This window comes from Rhinopithecus bieti, unplaced genomic scaffold (genome assembly GCF_001698545.2).
Source record: "Rhinopithecus bieti isolate Rb0 unplaced genomic scaffold, ASM169854v2 scaffold_66233, whole genome shotgun sequence".
Classification (NCBI taxonomy): domain Eukaryota; kingdom Metazoa; phylum Chordata; class Mammalia; order Primates; family Cercopithecidae; genus Rhinopithecus; species Rhinopithecus bieti.
The window spans coordinates 9,724-28,547 of record NW_016824978.1 but is presented as its reverse complement, the minus strand read 5'-3'; the positions used below and the strand labels follow the sequence as shown (position 1 = coordinate 28,547).

The window sequence follows — 18,824 nt, the reverse complement described above, 5'->3', positions numbered from 1 at the left end:
TGCATGTCTCACATCCAGGTCACGCTGATGCAAGAGGTGGGCTCCCATGGCCTTGGGCAGCTCTGCCCCTGTGGCTTTGCAGAGTATAGCCACCCTTCTGGCCACTTTCACGGGCTGGCATTGAGTGTCTACAGCTTTTTCAGGTGTCCAGTGAAAGCTGTCAGTGCATCTAGCATTCTGGGGTCCAGAGGACAGTGGCCCTCTTCTCACAGCTCCACTAGGCTGTGCCCAAGTAGGGACTCTGTGTGGGGGCTCCAACCCCACATTTCCCTTCTGCACTGCCCTAGCAGAGGTCCTCCCTGAGGGCCCTGCCCCTGCAGCAGACTTCTGCGTGGGCATCCAGGCGTTTCTATACATCCTGTGAAATCTGGATGGGGGTTCCCAAACCTCAATCCTTGATTTCTGTACACTCACAGGCTCAACACCATGTGGAAGCTGCCAAGGCTTGGGGCTTGCACCCTCTGAAGCCACAGCCTGAGCTCTGTGTTGGCCCCTTTCAGCCACTGCTGGAGTGACTGGGACCAGGGCACCAAGTCCCTAGGCTGCACACAGCATGGGGACCCTGGGCCTGGCCCAGGAAACCACTTTTTGCTCCTAAGCCTCTGGACCTGTGATGGGAGGGGCTGCCGTGAAGACCTCTGACATGCCCTGGAGACATTTTCCCCATCATCTTGGTGATTAACATTTGGCTCCTCGTTACTTATGGAAATACCTGCAGCTGGCTTGAATTTCTTCTCAGAAAATGGAATTTTCTTTTCTATTGCATTGTTAGGCTACAAATTTTCTGAACTTTTATGGTCTGCTTCCCTTATAAAACTGAATACCTTTAGCAGCACCCAAGTCACGTAGGTTACAGAGCTGCTTTAAGATTCACAATGAGACTAATGTTAGCAGGTATGTCTTTGTGGGCACAGATGTGTGTGCCTTTAGGGAGGTCTCAGGTTGAGCATAACTGTTCCTGAACTGTGGTTGCATGCAGCTGGAATCAGGTTACAGTGTCACTTCAGGTCCACATTCAGATCATTGTTGATGATCCTATATATAGAACTACAGATAGGTATTTTTCCTTGAGAACCTCTGTGTAGGCAGGACTTTTTTTCCAGACCATTGTTGAGAGGTGAAGAAGGTGGGTTTTGCCTGATTCATGTGTCACATACAGGACTAAATTCTGCATGTATGTCACCTAAGACTTAGGTGGGTGTAAGTTGTCCTCGGTTCTTGGCAAATGCTCCTAGTGACAGGGCAAAGGCCAAGTGGGTTATAGCTAAGTCTACAGTGGGATGTGGCAAGTTTTGTTCTGTAGCCAGGACCATGATCAGCAAGCCTACCACTTGGCCAAGGGCAGTGTCTAAGGTTGACCAGCAGGGTCACATTTTTCAAGAGTAGTGATTCTCTCTTCCATGTCTTCCTTTTGGGTCATGGCTTTATGGACATCTTCTAGCAATTTGGGGTTCATTTCTTCAGATTTGATGAAATCTTTTCTAGATTTGATGAAAATCTTTTCAGATCCTCTTCCAGTTCTGTCACATGATTGGAGAGGGCAGCCAGGTGTTCTTTCATTTGGCTCTGCTCCCTTGACTGTTTATGATTTCTTGGACCTCAATTACTTTAGCAAGGTCTTCCTCATAGCTTAAAGAACCATCAGAAGATCTCTTTCCATTCATGTTTGGTATATTTTCTTGTTCATGGTTTATGTTAAGCACTCCACCTGTTAGTGTTTTTTTTTTTCTGACTATTCTGTTCTTTAAGAATCATTAGCTCTTTGTGTGTGACACCTAATTCTTCTAACAAACTACATCTCTCAAGTGCTACTCATAATCGTTCTCTCACCTTTTCATCCAGAGCTTTGTGCTGTTCAGATAATGACTTCAGTGCTTGCAGCACTTCAGCTTCGCTGGACATGCCTGCTTGAGACTGCACTTTGTTTCTTCACCACTGTCATCCTAAGATAGCGCTCATGCTTGGAGACAGGGCATTACAAATGCTCGAATAGCAGCCTGGTGGTGTTCCTTTCTGCTTTCATTTTTCAGCAGTTTCTTCTTTCCTTTCAAGGAGCTGTTCCCTGCCTACATTGACTTCTTTAGTAAGTGCCGTGAACTCCTGTGGAGGTGGAGTGTTGAGCTGTCTGCAAGGAATCTCCTTCATGACCAACCTTTTGTAATTTCCCCTGGGTTGGTGCCAGCATTTCTGGAATCTCTCTCAGTGTGTCAAGAAGACAGCCTTTTTCTTCTAGCATGGAGACCATCAACTGTTCAAAATATGAATCTGCATCTGGCTGTGAAGGGGAGCTGGACCCATGGCTCCCACTTCCTCCCAGGGGGCCTTCTGATGCTGATGGACGGCATCACCTCTCATATCATCTTGCTTGCCATGGGAGTGGGCGAGGAGGCTCTGCAGTGTCTAGCAGGTGGGTGCAAGCTCTGGGTGAGCTCAGGAGCCGATGAAGGCAGCCTGCGGCCAGACATTGGTAGACAAAGTATTTGCTTTTCTACGTATGGCTTATTTCACTTAACATGAGATTCTCCAAGTCCATCCATGTTTTTTTTCAAATGACAGGATTTTATTATTTTTTAATGGCCGAAAAGTATTTAATAATATGTATGTACAGCGCAGTTTCATTATCCATTTATCTGTTGCTGTACACTTGAATTGGTTTTATATCTTGGCTATTATAAATAGTGCTGCAGTAAACATGAGAATGCAGATATCTTTGTCAAACTTGATATCCTTTCTTTGGGGATGTATACCCAGTAGTGGAATTGCTAGATCGTATGGTACCTCTATGTTTGATTTTTTGAGGAATCTTCATACCATTTTCTGTAGTGCCTATACTAATTTATAATTCCACCAACAGTGTTTATGCATTCCTTTTCTTCACCACCTCACCAATACATTTTTGTTAATATGTTTTTTCTTTTTGATTATACCCATTGTAACTGAAGTGAGGGGGTCCCATTGGCTTGGATTTGTGTTTCCTGTGTGATTAATGATTTTGAGCATTTTTTATGTACCTGTTGGCCATTTGTATTTCTTCTTTTGAGAATGTCTAGTAAGATCTTCCTGATATTTTAAAATTCGGTTATATGTTTGTATTATCTTGAAATTTCAAAGCTTCTTACATGATCTAGATATTAACACCTTTTCATATGTGTAGTTTGCAAATATTTTCTCATTGTTTAGGCTGTCTTTTCACTCTGTTAGTATTTTCATTTTGTATTTAAACTCTTAAAGTTGGATGTAATTATATTTGTTTTTTCTTTTGCTATCTGTGCTTTTGAAGTCTTTATTTTTAGGAGACATGGTCTCACTCTGTCACCCAGGTTAGAGTGAAGTAGCATGATCATAGCTCTGCAAGCTTGATTTCCTGGGCTCAAGTGATCCTCCTGTCTCATCCTCTTGAGTAGGTTGACTATAGACATGTACCACCACACCCAGCTAATTTAAAACTTTTTTTTTTGTAGGAACAGGATCTCACTATGTGGCCCAGGATGCCCTCAAACTCAAATGATTCTCCCACCTTGGCATTCCAAAGTTTTGGGATTACAGACATGAGCCACTGCAACTGGCCATGCTTTTGAAGTCTTATTTGAAAAATATTTTCCAAGTCTGTTGTAAAGCATTTGCCCTATGTTTTTATCTAATAGTTTCGTAGTTTGGGCTGATTACATTTAATTCTTTAATCCAGTTTGAGTTGATTTTTTGGTATATGGTGAGTGGTAGGGTTATAGTCTGATTTTTCTGCATATGGATATTCAATTTTTCCTGCATCATTTATTGAGGAAACTGTCTTTTCCCCAAAGTATATTCTTGGCACCTTTGAAAATCAGTTTGCTTTAGATGCATTAATGCATTTTTTGGCTCAGCAGGCATATTGGTCTATATGTCTGTTTTGGTGCCAGTACAATACTGTTTAGCTTACTATAGCTTTGTCGTAAATTTTGACGTAAGGTATTGTATTGTCTGCAGATTTATTCTTTTTGCTCAGGATTGTTTTGGCTATTCAGGGTCCCTTGTAGTTCCACATACATTTAGATTTTTTTTTTTTTTTCTGTTTCTATGAAGAATGCTGGTGACTTTTTGATCAGAGTTGCATTAAATCCATAGATCATTTGGGATAGTATGGCCATTTTAATTATATCTTTTCAATCTATGAACACAAGGTATCTTTTCATTTATTCACATGTATTTTATTTTTTCATCCATGCTTTGTAGTTTTAGTGTAGGAATATTTCATCTTCTTAGTTAAGTTCATTGCTAGGTATCTTAATTTTAGTACTTAGTAGATGTCTTTTACATCTAAATTGGAAACGAGGAAGTTAAATGGGTCCTGTTGGAGACAAAACCTGAACACAACATCAAAGACCAAAAAGAAAAAAACAGAAACAAAACTGTTAGGACGAATAAATTCATTAAAGTTGCAGGATATGAAATTTCATAATTCCATTCACAATAGCTATAAAAAGGAAGTCAGTTCATTTAAAGTTCATGTTTGTATATGGTACAAAGTGAGGTCCAACTTTATTCTTTCCCTTGCAGATTTCTAGTATTTCTAACATTCTTTGGTGAGGAGACTGTTCTTTCCTCATTGTGTGTTGTTAGAACCCTTGTTGAAGGTAAATTTATTATATACATGAGGATTTATGGGCTCTCTAATCTTTACATCATCTATAATACTTGTCTGTCTTTATTCAAGTACCACACTGTTTTGATTACTATAGCTTTGTAATATGTTTTAAAATCAGAAAGTAGTTGTCTCTTTTTCCCCCTGAGATTGTTTATTTCTGATTTCTTGAAATTCCATAGATATTTTGAATATTTTAATACTTCTGCAAAGAGATGGATTGGTATTTTGATAGAGAGTACATTGAATCTGTAAATCACCTTGGATAGTATTGAAATCTTAAGAATATTGAGTCTTCAAATTCTTAAACAAGAATGTGTTTGAGACTTTGTTTAATTTCTACATATTTGTAGACTTGCCAGTTTTCTTTTCATTTTTAACTTCAAGCTTTATTCTGTTGTAGTCAAAAATAATACTTTGTGTGATTTCCATCTGTTTAAATTTGTTAAGACGTTTTATGACTTAAAAAGTTGTCTATCTGGAATAATGTGCTATATGTGATTAAAGATATTGTGTATTATGCTATTGTTGGGTGAAAAGTTATGTATATATGTTAAGTCTAATTGTCTTTAGTGTTCAAGTTCTCTGTTTCCTTATTGATCTTCTTTCTGTTTTTGGTTTTGTTCATTTTTGCAATACTGAAAGTGGAGTATGGAAGTCTTCTACTATTATTGTGCTGTTAGCTACTTGCTTCAATTCTGTGAAAGGTCACAATGTATATATGGGAGCTGTGACATTAGGTGCATATATGCTAAAGCCTGTTATAGCTTTCTGGTCAGTGGACACTATTATTATTATATAATGCCCTTTGTTGTATTTTGTGACAGTTTTTGATGTAATGTGTATTTTGTCTGATAGTGTTTTACTTTGCATTTAATTTCTTTTTTCCATGCTTTCATGTTCAGCTCATGTGTGTTTTTGTATCTAAAGTGGGTCTTCTATTGAAAGCGTAGAGTTGGATCTTGTTTATTGAATTTCAGCCAAATTTTGTTTTGTGAGTGATTTAATTTTTTTATATACAAAGTAATTACTGAAAGGGAATGACATTGCTTTTTGTTTTTTTGTTTTAGATCTTGTAGCTTTTTTGTTCCTATTTTCCTCTTGCTGTCTTCCTTGGTGTTTTATTGATTTTTTTTATAGTGGCATATTTTGATTCTTTTCTCATTTCTTTTGTGTATCTACTATAGGTATTTTGTGGTTACCATAGATATTACACAAAACATCTTAAAATTTTTAACAATTTGTATTAACCTTATAACTTTAGTAGCATACAAAAATCCTGCCTCTTTATGTTCCCTTATTGTATTTTGTTGAGGTCACAAATTATATACTTTTGTATTGTGGATCCATTAACAGAGATTTACAGTTATTTTTAAGTGTTGTCTTTTCACACATATAGGCTCAAAATAAAGGGATGATGGAAGATCTACCAAGCAAATGGAAAGCAAAAAAAAGCAGGGGTTGCAATCCTGGTCTCTGATAAAACAGACTTTAAACAAACAAAGGTCAAAAGAGACAAAGAAGGCCATTACATAATGGTAAAGGGATCAATTCAACAAGAATAGCTAACTATCCTAAATATATATGCACCCAATACAGGAGCACCCAGATTCATAAAGCAAATTCTTAGAGACTCACAAAGAGACTTAGACTCCCACACAATAATAATGGGAGACTTTAACATCCCACTGTCAATATTAGATCAACGAGACAGAAAATTAACAAGGATATTTAGGACCTGAACTCAGCTCTGCACCAAGCAGACCTAATCTGAAGATGTCTATCCTCAGAACTCTCCAACCCAAATCAACAGAATATACATTCTTCTCAGCACCACACTGCACTTATTCTAAAGTTGACCACATAATTGGAAGTAAAACACTCTTCAGCAAATGTAAAAGAACAAATCACAACAAACTCTCTCTCAGACTACAGTGCAATCAAATTAGCACTCAGGATTAAGAATCTCAAAACTGCACAACTACATGGAAACTGAACAACCTGCTCCTGAATGACTACTGATTGGGTAAATAACCAAATGAAGGCAGAAATAAAGATGTTCTTTGAAACCAGTGAGAACAAATACACAACATACCATAATCTCTGGGACACATTTAAAGCAGTGTGTATTGTAGGTGGAAATGTATAGCACTGATTGCCCATAAGAGAAAGCAGGGGAGATCTAAAATTGACACCCTAATATCACAATTTAAAAATCCAGAGAAGCAAGAGGAAAAAATCTTAAAATTACACAGTGAAAGTGAATTGTGAGAGATATGCCTAACTGGTGTTTAGGAACAGGAAGTCTACATACCTGTATGTATTTCAAAGTTAACAGGCTCTCGAATGCCTAGTTATTGGTTATACAGATTGCATAATGCCACTCAATATTTTTATTTAAAATACTTTATAAGCATATTAATTTAAAATGATGAGTGTATTTTCTAATAATCTAGATTGTAATACAAAACAAAATGAATCAAAAGTAAATTGCGGCCGGGCGCGGTGGCTCAAGCCTGTAATCCCAGCACTTTGGGAGGCCAAGACGGGTGGATCACGAGGTCAGGAGATCGAGACCATCCTGGCTAACACGGTGAAACCCCGTCTCTACTAAAAAATACAAAAAAAAAAAAAACTAGCCGGACGAGGTGGCGGGCACCTGTAGTCCCAGCTACTCGGGAGGCTGAGGCAGGAGAATGGCGTAAACCCGGGAGGTGGAGTTTGCAGTGAGCCGAGATCGCGCCACTGCACTCCAGCCTGGGCGACAGAGCGAGACTCCGTCTCAAAAAAAAAAAAAAGTAAATTGCAATTAGGACTTCTAAATTATCTTTTTAGAAATTAATCTACCCACCAGTTGCATTTTAATTGGGCCTTTGGTGTCATCCATAGGTATGTATGCACACACATTTATTTATATATATATAAACTGTGTAGGTATGTAGTGTTTTCATTTCCACAAGATACTGAAAATTTTGTGTCATCTTTGTATCCTATATTTCCATGTAATTAATAATACAGAATTTTATCAGGTAAATTTTAAAAATATTAAAAAGCCATACAAACAGTCACACACACAAGAAAGTGTTTGTCTTTTCAAATATATAGCAGAATTAAAAGTATTCTATATACTATTATTACAATAATACCGAATACTTTGTGTATATTATTACCTTAACCAGAAAGCTTTATACTGTTACATGATTTTTTGTTCCTCCCTACCATCATTTTACTTTTCAATGTAAAGAACTGACTCCTTTAGCATTTCTTGTATGACAGGTCTAATGGATATAAATTCATTTAGCTTTTATTAAGAATTATTTATTTATTTATTTATTTGTTTGTTTGTTTGTTTTTTAAGCGGAGTCTTGCTCTGCCGCCCAGGCTGGAGTGCAGTGGTGCGATCTTGGCTCACTGCAAGCTCCGCCTCCCGGGTTCACGCCATTCTCCTGCCTCAGCCTCCCGAGTAGCTGGGACTACAGGCGCCCGCCACCACTCCTGGCTTTTTTTGTGTGTTTTTAGTAGAGACGGGGTTTCACTGCGTTAGCCAGGATGTCTCCATCTCCTGACCTCGTGGTCCGCCCGTCTTGGCCTCCCAAAGTGCTGGGATTACAGGCGTGAGTCACTGCGCCTGGCCCCAAGAATTCTTTATTTCTAATTCATTTTTAAAGTATAGTTTGGGCAGATGTAGTGTTCATAGTAGGTAGTTGTCATTTTTTCATCACTTTCAGTATATCATCCTGCCATCTTCTGGCTTGTGAGATTTTTTTGCTGAGACATCTGTTGATCATTTTATGAGTGGCCTTGTACCTGCCAAGTCATCTTTTTCTTTCTGACTTCAAGATTCTCTTTGTCACTTTTGAATTTCTGATTATAATGTCTCATGTGAGTCTCTTTGTGTTGCTTCCAGAGTTGGTTGAACTTTAAATTTTAGGCCATTTTCTCCATCAAATTTGGAAAATTCTTAGTCATTATTATTTCAAATAAGTTTTCTGCTCTTTTTCAGTCTAGAATTCTCATGAGTATATTACCTACTTGATAATATCCCATAGGTTTACTAGGCTGTGTTTTCCTTCTTTTTTTTGTCCTGTTTGCCTTCCTGACTCTAAAATTTCAAATGACCTGTTATCAAGCATGCTGGGGATTTTTGCCTGTTACATCAGGTCTGCAGTAGACCTCATCTAGTGAATCTTTAAATTTAGTTTTTATTTTTTACCTCCACACTTTGTGTTTTTATAGTTTTAATCTCTTTGTTCATTTTCATCATCCATTTTCTCTTTTAGTTTAGTTGTGTTCTCCTTTAGTTGACTGAACATTTTTAATACAGATATTTTAGCCAGTTTTGTGGCTCATGCCTGTAATCCCAACTACTTTGGAGGTTGAAGTCAGAGGATCGTTTGAGGCCAGGAGTTTGAGACCTGCCTGAGCAATATTGTGAGACCCTGTGTCTATAAAAAATAATAAGTACACTAGGTGTGATGGTGCATGCCTGTAGTTTTAGGTACTCAGGAAGCTGAGGCAGGAGAATCAGTTAACTTCAGAAATTTATGCCTGCAGTGAGCTGTGATTGTGCCACTGCTCCCTAGTCTGGGTGTTTTTTGAGAAATGTCCTTTCAAATCTTTTGCCCATTTTTGATTGGATTGTTAGATAGTTTCTTAGAGAGTTGTTTGAGCTCCTTACATATTCTGGTTATTGATTCTTTGTCAGATGGGTAGTTTGTGAATATTTTCTCCCGTTCTGTGGGTTGTTTCTTCACTTTATTGATTATTTCCTTTGCTGTCTAGGTGCTTTTTAACTTGACATGATCCCATATATCCATTTTTGTTTCGGTTCCCTGTGCTTTAGTACATTACTTAAGAAATTTTTACACAAACCAGTATCCTGGAGAGTTTCCCCAATGTTTTCTTATAGTAGTTTCATAGTTTGAAGTCTTAAAGTCCTTAATCCATTCTGATTTGATTTTTGTATATAGTGAGAGATAGGGGTCTAAGTTTCTGTTTTTAATGAATAGCTTGTCTTCATGTATATGGATATCCAGTTTTTTTAGCACCAGTTATTGAAAAAAACTATCCTTTCTCTAGTGTATGTTTTTAACATCTTTGTTAAAAACGAGTCCACTCAAGGTGTCTGGAGTTGTTTTTGGGTTCTCTATTCTGTTGCATTGGTCTGTGTGTCTGTTTTTATGCCAGTACCATGCCATTTTGATTACTACAGCTCTTGAGTGTAATGTGAAGTCAGGTAATGTGACTCCTTGAGTTTTGTTCTTTTAGCTTAGGATAGCTTTGCTATTCTGAGTCTTTCGTGGTTCCATATATATTTTAGGATTGTTTTTTCTATTTCTGTGAAAAATGTCATTAGTATTTTGATAGGGATTGTATTGAATCTGTAGATTGTTTTGAGTAGTATGGATATTTTAACAATATTGATTCTTCCAATCCATTGACATGGGATTTTGTGTGTGTGTGTGTGTCTTCTTCTATACTTTTCTTTTCTTTCTTTCTTTCTTTCTTTTTTTTTTTTTTTTTTTTTGAGATGGTGTTTTCCTCTTGTCGCCCAGCCTGGAATGCAGTGGCGTGATCTCGGCTAACTGTAACCTCTGCCTCCTGGGTTCAAGCCATTCTCCTGCCGTAGCCTCCCAAGTAGCTGGGACTCCAGGCATGCGCCACCGTGCCTGGGTAATTTTTTGTATTTTTAGTAGAGATGGGGTTTCACCATGTTGGCTATGCTGGTCTCAAACTCCTGACCTCAAGTGATCTGCCCACCTTGGCCTCCCAGGTGCTGGGATTACAGGCGTAAGCCACTATACCCGGCCATCCTCTTCAATTTCTTTCATTCATGTTTTATAGTTTTCATTGTACAGATCTTTCACTTCTTTGGTTAAGTTAATGTCTAGGTATTTAATTTTATTTGTGGCTACTGTAAATGGAATTACTTTCTAATCTGTTTTTTCAGATTCTCTGTTGAAATATAGAAATGCTTGATGTTTGTATGTTCATTTTATATCCTGCAACTTTATCAGTTCTTATCGTTTTTTGGTGGAGTCTTTAGATTTTTCTAAATGTGTAAGAGTATACCACCTGCAAACAAGGATAATTTGATGACTTCCTTTCTAATTTGGATGCCATTTAGTTTTTTTCTCTTGTTTTACTGCTGCTGTAGCTAGCACTCCCAGTACTATGTTGATTAACAGTGGTGAAAGTGGGCATCCTTGTCATGTTCCAGATCTTAGAGAAAAGTCTTTCAGATTTTTTCCCTCCATTCAGGATGATACTAGCTGTGGATCTGTCATATATGGTTTTTATTATTTTGAGGTATGTTCTTTCTATATCGAGCTTTTTGAGGGTTTTTATTATCAAAGGGTGTTAAATTTTATTAAATGCTTTTTTCAGCAGCAGTTGAAAAGATCATATGATTTCGTCCTTCATTCTGTCGATATGATGTATCATATTGATTGATTGCATATGCCGAATCATTCTTGCATACCTGGGATAAATCCCACTTTGTCATAATGAACAATCTTTTAATGTGTTGTTGAATTCTGTTTGCTAATATTTTGTTATTTTTACATAAATATTTATTATAGATATTAGCCTACAGTTTTCATCTTTTGATGTATCTTTTTCTGATTTGGGTATTATGGTAATACCTCAAAGAATGAGTTAGGAAGCATTCCTTCCTCCTCTGTTTTGGAAGTTTTTGAGTAGGGCTGGTATTAGATCTTTAAATGTTTGGTAGAATTTAGTGATGAAGTCATCAGGTCCTGGGCTTTTCTTTACTGGGAGACTTTTTATTATGGATTTGAACTTGTTGCTTGTTATTGGTCTGTTCATGTTTTGGATTTCTTCCTTGTTTAATCTTGGTAGGTTGTATATATCTGGGAACGTATCTATTTTTGCTAGATTTTCCAATTAATTGGCATACAGTTGTTAATAATAGTCACTAATAATCTTTTGAATGTCTGCAGTATCAGTTATAATGTCTCCTTTTTCATCTCTGATTTTATGTGGGTCTTCTTTTTTTCTTAGTAAAGGTAAAGGTTTGTAACTTTTATCTGCTTAAAAAATCAACTTTTCATTTCATTGATTTTTTTTGTATTTTTATTTCAATTTTATTTATTTCTGCTGTGATCTTTATTATAATTTTTGTTTTGTTTTGGTATTTTTTAGTTCTTTAAGATGCAACATTAAGTTATTTGATTTTTTTTGTTTTTTGATGAAAGCACATATATCTATACATTTCTCACTCAGTACTGCTTTTGCTGTATCCCATAGGTTTGGTATGTGTTTTTTCATTATTTGTTTGAAGAAATTTTTCAGTTTCCTTCTTAATTTCTTTATTGATCCAATTTTCATTCAGAAGCATATTGTTTAATTTACATTTGTTGGTATGGTTTCCAAAATTTTTGTTACTGATTTCTAGTTATATTCCATTGTGGGCAGAGATGTTTGATATTATTTCACTTTTCTGAATGTTTTAAGACTTGTTTTGTAACTTAAAATGTTGTGTATCTGAAAATTATGTGCTGAGAAGAATGTGTGTTCTGTAGCCATTAGATAAAATGTTCTGCAAATATTTATTAGGTATATTTGGTTTATAGTACAGATTAAGTCTGATGTTTCTTTCATGATTTTCTGTCTGTAAGATCTGTACAATGCTGAAAGTGGTGTGTTAAAGTCTCAATTATTATTGTATTGGGGCCTTTCTCTAGCTTTAATACACTTTGCTTCATGTGTCTCAGTGCTTTAGTGTAGGGTACATGGATATTTTAAATTGTTATATTCTCTGGCTGAATTGATCCCTTTATCATAAAATGATCTTTGTTCTGTTTTCACAGTTTTTGTCTTGAAATACATTTTATCTGATATAAGTATAGCTACTTTAGTTCTTTTTTTTTGGTTTCATTGGCATGGAACATTTTCCATTCCTTTATTTTCAGTCTATGTGTATCTTTATAGATGGAGTGTATTTCTCATAGGCAGCAGATCACTGGGTCTTCCTTTTTCTTTTTTTCACCCATTCTGTGTTATTTAATTGGAGTTTTAGTGCATTTCCTTTCAGTGTTATTATTGATAAGTATGTGTTTACTCTTGCCGTTTCGTTATTTGTTTTCCTGTTGTTTTTGTATCTTCTCTTTATTTTGTCCTTCCTTCCTGTCTTCGTTTTAGTGAACAGGATTTTTCTTGGTGGTATGATTTAATTTCTTGCTTTTTGGTTTCTGTATCTGTTGTATGTTTTTTTTTTTATTTGAGGTTACCATGAGACTTACAAATACTATCTTATAACCTATTTTTTTAACTGTTGACAGCTTCACACTGATTGCCTAAATGAACAAATAAGCAACATGAAAACTAGTAAAAACTCTACCCTTTAACTTTGTTTCCCCATTTTTAAACTTATTGTTGGTTCTCCTTATGTCTTATTGTACTATGTCTTGAAACATTGTTGTAGTTGTATTGAGTCATCATTGAGTATTTCTACTTGAGTATTTTACACACCACACCACATTATAATTATAATATTCAGTTTTTCTCTGTGCTATTACCAATGAGTTCTGTACCTTCAGATGACTTCTCATTGTTCATTAACATTCTCTTCTTACAGATGGAAGAGAATGCCCCTTAGTATTACTTGTAGGACAGGTCTGGTTTTAATGAAATCTCTCAGTGTTTGTCTGGGAAGGTCATTTTTTTCTCCTTCATGGTTATGGAATATTTTCACGTGATACACTATTCTAGCATAAAAGTTTTGCTCCTTCAGCACTTTAAATTAATGTCTTGCTACTCTCTCCTGGCCTCTAAGGTTTCCACTGAAAATCTGCTTCCAGACATACTGGAGTTTCATTATATGCTATTTCTTTTTTCTTGGCGCTTTTAGGATCCTTTGTTCTTAATTTTTGGAAGTTTGATTATTAAATGTCTTGATGTAATCATTTTTGGGTTCAATCTACTTTGTGTTCTGTAACCTGGTTGTACTTGGGTATTGATATCTTTATAGATCAGGGAAGTTCTCTGATCGTATTCCTTGAGTAAACTTTCTACCCCTTTCTCTTTCTCTCTTTAAGGCTAATAACTCTTAGCTTTACCCTTCTCAGGCTGTTTTCTAAATCATGTAGGCATGCTTCATTCTTTTTTGTCTTCTCTACATATTTTCAAATTGCCTATGTTCAAGCTCAATAATTTTTTCTTTTGCCTGATCAATTTTGCTATTAAGAGACTCTGATGCATTCTTCAGTATGCCAATTGCATTTTTTAACTTCAATTTCTGCTTGATTCCTTTTAATCATTTCAATCTTTTTGTTCAATTTACCTGATAGAATCTGAATTCCTTCTCTATTTTATCTTGAATTTGTTTACTCAACACAACTATTTTGAATTATCTGTCTGAAAAGTTACTTACTTTGTTTCTCCAGGATTGGTCTCTTGTGCCTTATTCAGTTTGTTAGGCCATATTTTACTGGATGGTCTTAATGTGTAGATGTTCATCTGTGTCTGGGCATTGAAGAGTTAGGCATTTATTGTAGCCTTCACAGTTTGGGTTTTATGTCCACCCTTGTTGGGAAGGCTTTCCAGAATTTGAAAGTACTTGGATCTCAAACTCAATAATGTTCTTCTTACAGACTCAGAGGTACCATGTTGCTGGTCTTGGTTAAAATCGATGAATTACCTAAATTACCAAGCACAGAGACTCTTGTTCTGTTCCCTTAGTTTCTTCCAGACAAATGGAATTCCTTTCTCTATGCTGAGCTACCTGGAGCTGGGGTGGGATGACACAAGCTTCCCTCTTACCCCCACCACTGGGACTGTGCTAATTTAGACCTGAAGTGAGCACAGCACTGGGTCTCATCCAAGGCCCAGTGTAATTACTGCCTGGCTACTACCTAAGTTTACTCAAGACCTTAGGCCTCTACAATCAGCAGGTGGTAACCAGCCAGGTTTGTGTCTCCTCAGGGCAGTGAGTTCCTTTTGGCCCCAAGTAGGTCCAGAGATATTGTGTGGGAGCCAGGTATTGAAGTCAGAAGCCTTATTTATCTCATGTTCTATTCTACTGCAGCTAAGCTGGCATTCAAATCACAAGACAACATCCTTCCCTCTCCTCCCTCCCCTTCCTGCAGGCAGAGGAGCCTCATATTGTGTCTGCCACCACCACCAGCCCACAGGGGTTTTCACTGGGCTATCACTGATGTTTACTCAACGCCCAAGCACTCTTCAGTTAGCTTGTGATGACTGCTTCCACATCTGGGACTTACTCTTTGGTGCAGGGCAGGTCCAGAAATGTGACTAAGGGACCCTAAGAGTCTGCTTGGTGCTCTACCCCACTGGGGCCAAGCTGGTACCTCAGGTGCAAGACAGAATCCCATTTACTTTTTCCTCTGCTTTGCTCAAACAGAAGGTGTCTTTCATTATACCCACCACAGTGGGACATCTCAGAGTCCAGTGTTCATGATGTGTTATTGGGGTACCACTGTTGGTTATTCAGAGACCAGCAGCTCCTAAGTCAGAAGGTGATGAATCCTGCCAGGTCTCTGCTGTGATAGGGCAGCACTGGGTTCATTGTAGTCCCCTAGTCACTGTGCTCTCCGTCTCCCAAATTAACAGATTTCTCCCTGCCATGCAGATGCTGCTGAGGGGCAAGGGCAGGTGGCACAAACACTCCCTTTTCTCCACTGTTGGTGTCTTAGTAGTTCACATGCCACTTTATTGTTGTAAAGTGATTGTAGTAAAGTTTGTATATCAATTGAGAAAACAGAGCCTCAGGTTTTTCACTCAACTGTTGTATTCTCAACTTAGCATAATTTTGTGTATTAGATTTGTAAAATATATGTATCTGAATCTAGTAATTGGAATTCTTAAAATTTTTATATCTTTCAGATGTGTTTTCACATTATAACAAGGACCTGTTGACAGAGCAATGCACAGAAGCTTCATTCCAAAAAGTGATATCAAGGAGACATGGGAACTGTGATCTTGAGAATTTACATTTAAGAAAAAGGTGGAAAAGGGAGGAGTGTGACGGGCACAATGGATGTTATGATGAAAAGACTTTAAAATATGATCAATTTGATGAGTCCTCTGTTGAAAGTTTGTTTCACCAACAAATACTTTCTCCTTGTGCCAAAAGCTATAACTTTGATCAATATAGGAAGGTCTTTACTCATTCATCATTGTTTAGTCAACAAGAGGAAATAGATATTTGGGGAAAACATCACATATATGATAAAACTTCAGAGTTATTTAGGCAGGTCTCTACTCTAAGTAGGTACCGAGATGTTTTTATTGGAGAGAAAAATTATCATTGCAATAATTCTGAAAAAACCTTGAACCAAAGCTCAAGCCCTAAAAATCATCAGGAAAATTGCTTTCTAGAAAAACAATGCAAATGTAAAGAATTTGAGAAACTCTTTCTTCAGAGTATGCATGGGCAAGAGAAGCAAGAACAGTCTTACAAATGTAATAAATGTGTAGAAGTTTGTACCCAGTCATTAAAACATATTCAACATCAGACCATCCATATCAGAGAAAACTCATATAGATGTAATAAATATGATAAAGACCTTAGTCAGTCATCAAATCTTAGAAAGCAGATAATCCATAACGAAGAGAAACCATACAAATGTGAAAAATGTGGGGATAGCTTTAACCATAGTTTGCACCTTACTCAACATCAGATCATTCCTACTGAAGAGAAACCTTATAAATGGAAAGAATGTGGCAAAGTCTTTAACTGTAGTTTATACCTTACCAAACAGCAGCAAATTGATACTGGAGAAAACCTTTACAAATGTAAAGCATGTAGCAAATCTTTTACTCGTTCTTCCAATCTTATTGTGCATCAGAGAATTCACACTGGAGAGAAACCATACAAATGTAAGGAATGTGGCAAAGCCTTTCGCTGTAGTTCATACCTTACTAAACATAAGCGAATTCATACTGGAGAGAAACCTTATAAATGTAAAGAATGTGGAAAAGCTTTTAACCGTAGTTCATGCCTTACTCAACATCAGACAACTCATACGGGAGAAAAACTTTACAAATGTAAAGTATGTAGCAAATCTTATGCTCGTTCTTCAAATCTTATTATGCATCAGAGAGTTCATACTGGAGAGAAGCCTTATAAATGTAAAGAATGTGGCAAAGTTTTTAGCCGTAGTTCTTGCCTTACTCAACATCGGAAAATTCATACTGGAGAGAATCTTTACAAATGTAAAGTATGTGCCAAACCTTTTACTTGTTTCTCAAATCTTACTGTGCATGAGAGAATTCATACTGGAGAGAAACCCTATAAATGTAAAGAATGCGGCAAAGCCTTTCCTTATAGTTCACACCTTATTCGACATCATCGAATTCATACTGGAGAAAAACCATACAAATGTAAAGCATGTAGCAAATCTTTTAGTGACTCCTCAGGTCTTACTGTGCATCGGCGAACTCATACTGGAGAGAAACCCTATACATGTAAAGAATGTGGCAAAGCCTTTAGTTATAGTTCAGATGTTATTCAGCATCAGAGAATTCATACTGGCCAGAGACCCTACAAATGTGAAGAATGTGGCAAAGCCTTCAACTACAGGTCATACCTCACTACACATCAGAGAAGTCATACTGGAGAGAGACCCTACAAATGTGATGAATGTGGTAAAGCCTTCAGCTATAGGTCATACCTCACTACACATCGGAGAAGTCATAGTGGAGAGAGACCCTACAAATGTGAAGAATGTGGCAAAGCCTTTAACTCTAGGTCATACCTCATTACACATCAGAGAAGTCATACTAGAGAAAAACTTTGAAAATGTAAAACATGGAGCAGATTTTTACTTGTTATCCATGTCTTATTGTGCATCAGATAATTTATATGGGAGTGAAACCCTACAGATGTTAAGAATGTGGCATAACCTTTAACCATTTTTCAAGCTTTACACAACAGCAGAGAATATAAACTGAAAAAATTCCATACAAATATTAAAAATGTGGCAAATTATTTAAACTGCTCAACCCTTACTCAAGATAACCCATACTAGAGAAACACTATAGATGTAAAAATATGAAAAGCTTTATTCAAAATATCAAACTTATAAGTCACCTAGGGGTTCATAGAAAAAGTTTGTAGACGCAATAAATGTGAGGAAGTATTTAATAAAAAATGAAGTCTAAATGTGTCAGAGAATTTATGTGAGAAAGGACTAAAGCACAGACACTTTCAGCCTTTATACTAAATAAATTTATACAGAATCTAAAGGCAAAATAATTAGATAATTTATTTGCTTATATGTTTTAAAGTAGCAAGAACATTGATGTTTTGACAGGTATATTTCATAGATACTTCATTTGCATTTACAGTATTTGAGGTTTTTGGAGAGCAAATATTATTTATATAATTCAGCTTTCAAATCTGTTGCTGCTTTTCCTTAATCCATGGTGTTCATGTGAAAATATGTGTTCTGTTTTTTTTTTTTCTGCATCAGAGCAATGTGAGGTCCTTCTAAGTTAGGTGAAAATAATTAATATCAACATTTTTCATGAAGTTTAATGCCAAATGTAAAACACATGAAAATTTTTTAAAATATGCTCTTTGTGTTTGAATAAAGTAGTAATGCATGTAAACATATACGTGTTTAGAGCATTTTTCTATATTAAAGTAAGAGGGATATTCTGAATTTTTGAAATTACTTCACCAATTCCTCCATGTTTTTTTTTTTTTTAAAAAAGAGACTTCATTTAAAGCAGAGGTCCCCGATCCCAGGCCGGTTAGAAACTGAGCTGCACAGCAGGACATGAGTGGTGGGTGAGCCAGCATTACCACATGAGCTCTGCCACCTCTCAGCTGAGTGGTGGCATTAGATTTTCGTAAACCCTATTGTGAATTGTGCATGTGAGGGATCTAGACTGTGTGCTCCTTAGGAGACTCCAACTAATGCCTGATGATCTGAGGCAGAACATTTTCATCTCAAAACCATCTCTCTCCTTGCCAGTTTGTAGAAAAATTGTCTTCCACGAAACCAGTCCCTGGTGCCAAAAAGGTTAGGATCACTGAGTTGAAGTACTGGCATATCTTTATAACAAAATAAAGTAGGAGTCTTTAGTATTATTTGATGTGATAGAAGACATAGTGAAAGAGCTGAGTATTTGATGTGAGGAGAATAACATCTTCACCTATATCAGAGAAATATGAAGATAATTCCTATCAACATTCACTAAATAGCCTCACTTA

General features: G+C 36.7%; 1 protein-coding gene across 4 annotated transcripts in view; it reads left to right on the top strand.

Moving 5' to 3' along the window:
* Nucleotides 1–18,221, top strand: part of ZNF267 (zinc finger protein 267) — a 42,599-nt gene extending 24,378 nt beyond the window's left edge. For 3 of the 4 annotated variants that reach the window (XM_017862750.1, XM_017862753.1, XM_017862752.1), the window contains one exon: nucleotides 15,488–18,221. In XM_017862750.1, coding sequence (XP_017718239.1) covers nucleotides 15,488–17,403 — 1,916 coding nt within the window. In that variant the 3' untranslated portion in view covers nucleotides 17,404–18,221. Of the gene's footprint in view, nucleotides 1–2,052; nucleotides 2,408–15,487 lie in introns of all 4 variants that reach the window. The other variant, XM_017862751.1, reaches the window with a different exon arrangement.
* Nucleotides 18,222–18,824: the final 603 nt, after the last annotated feature.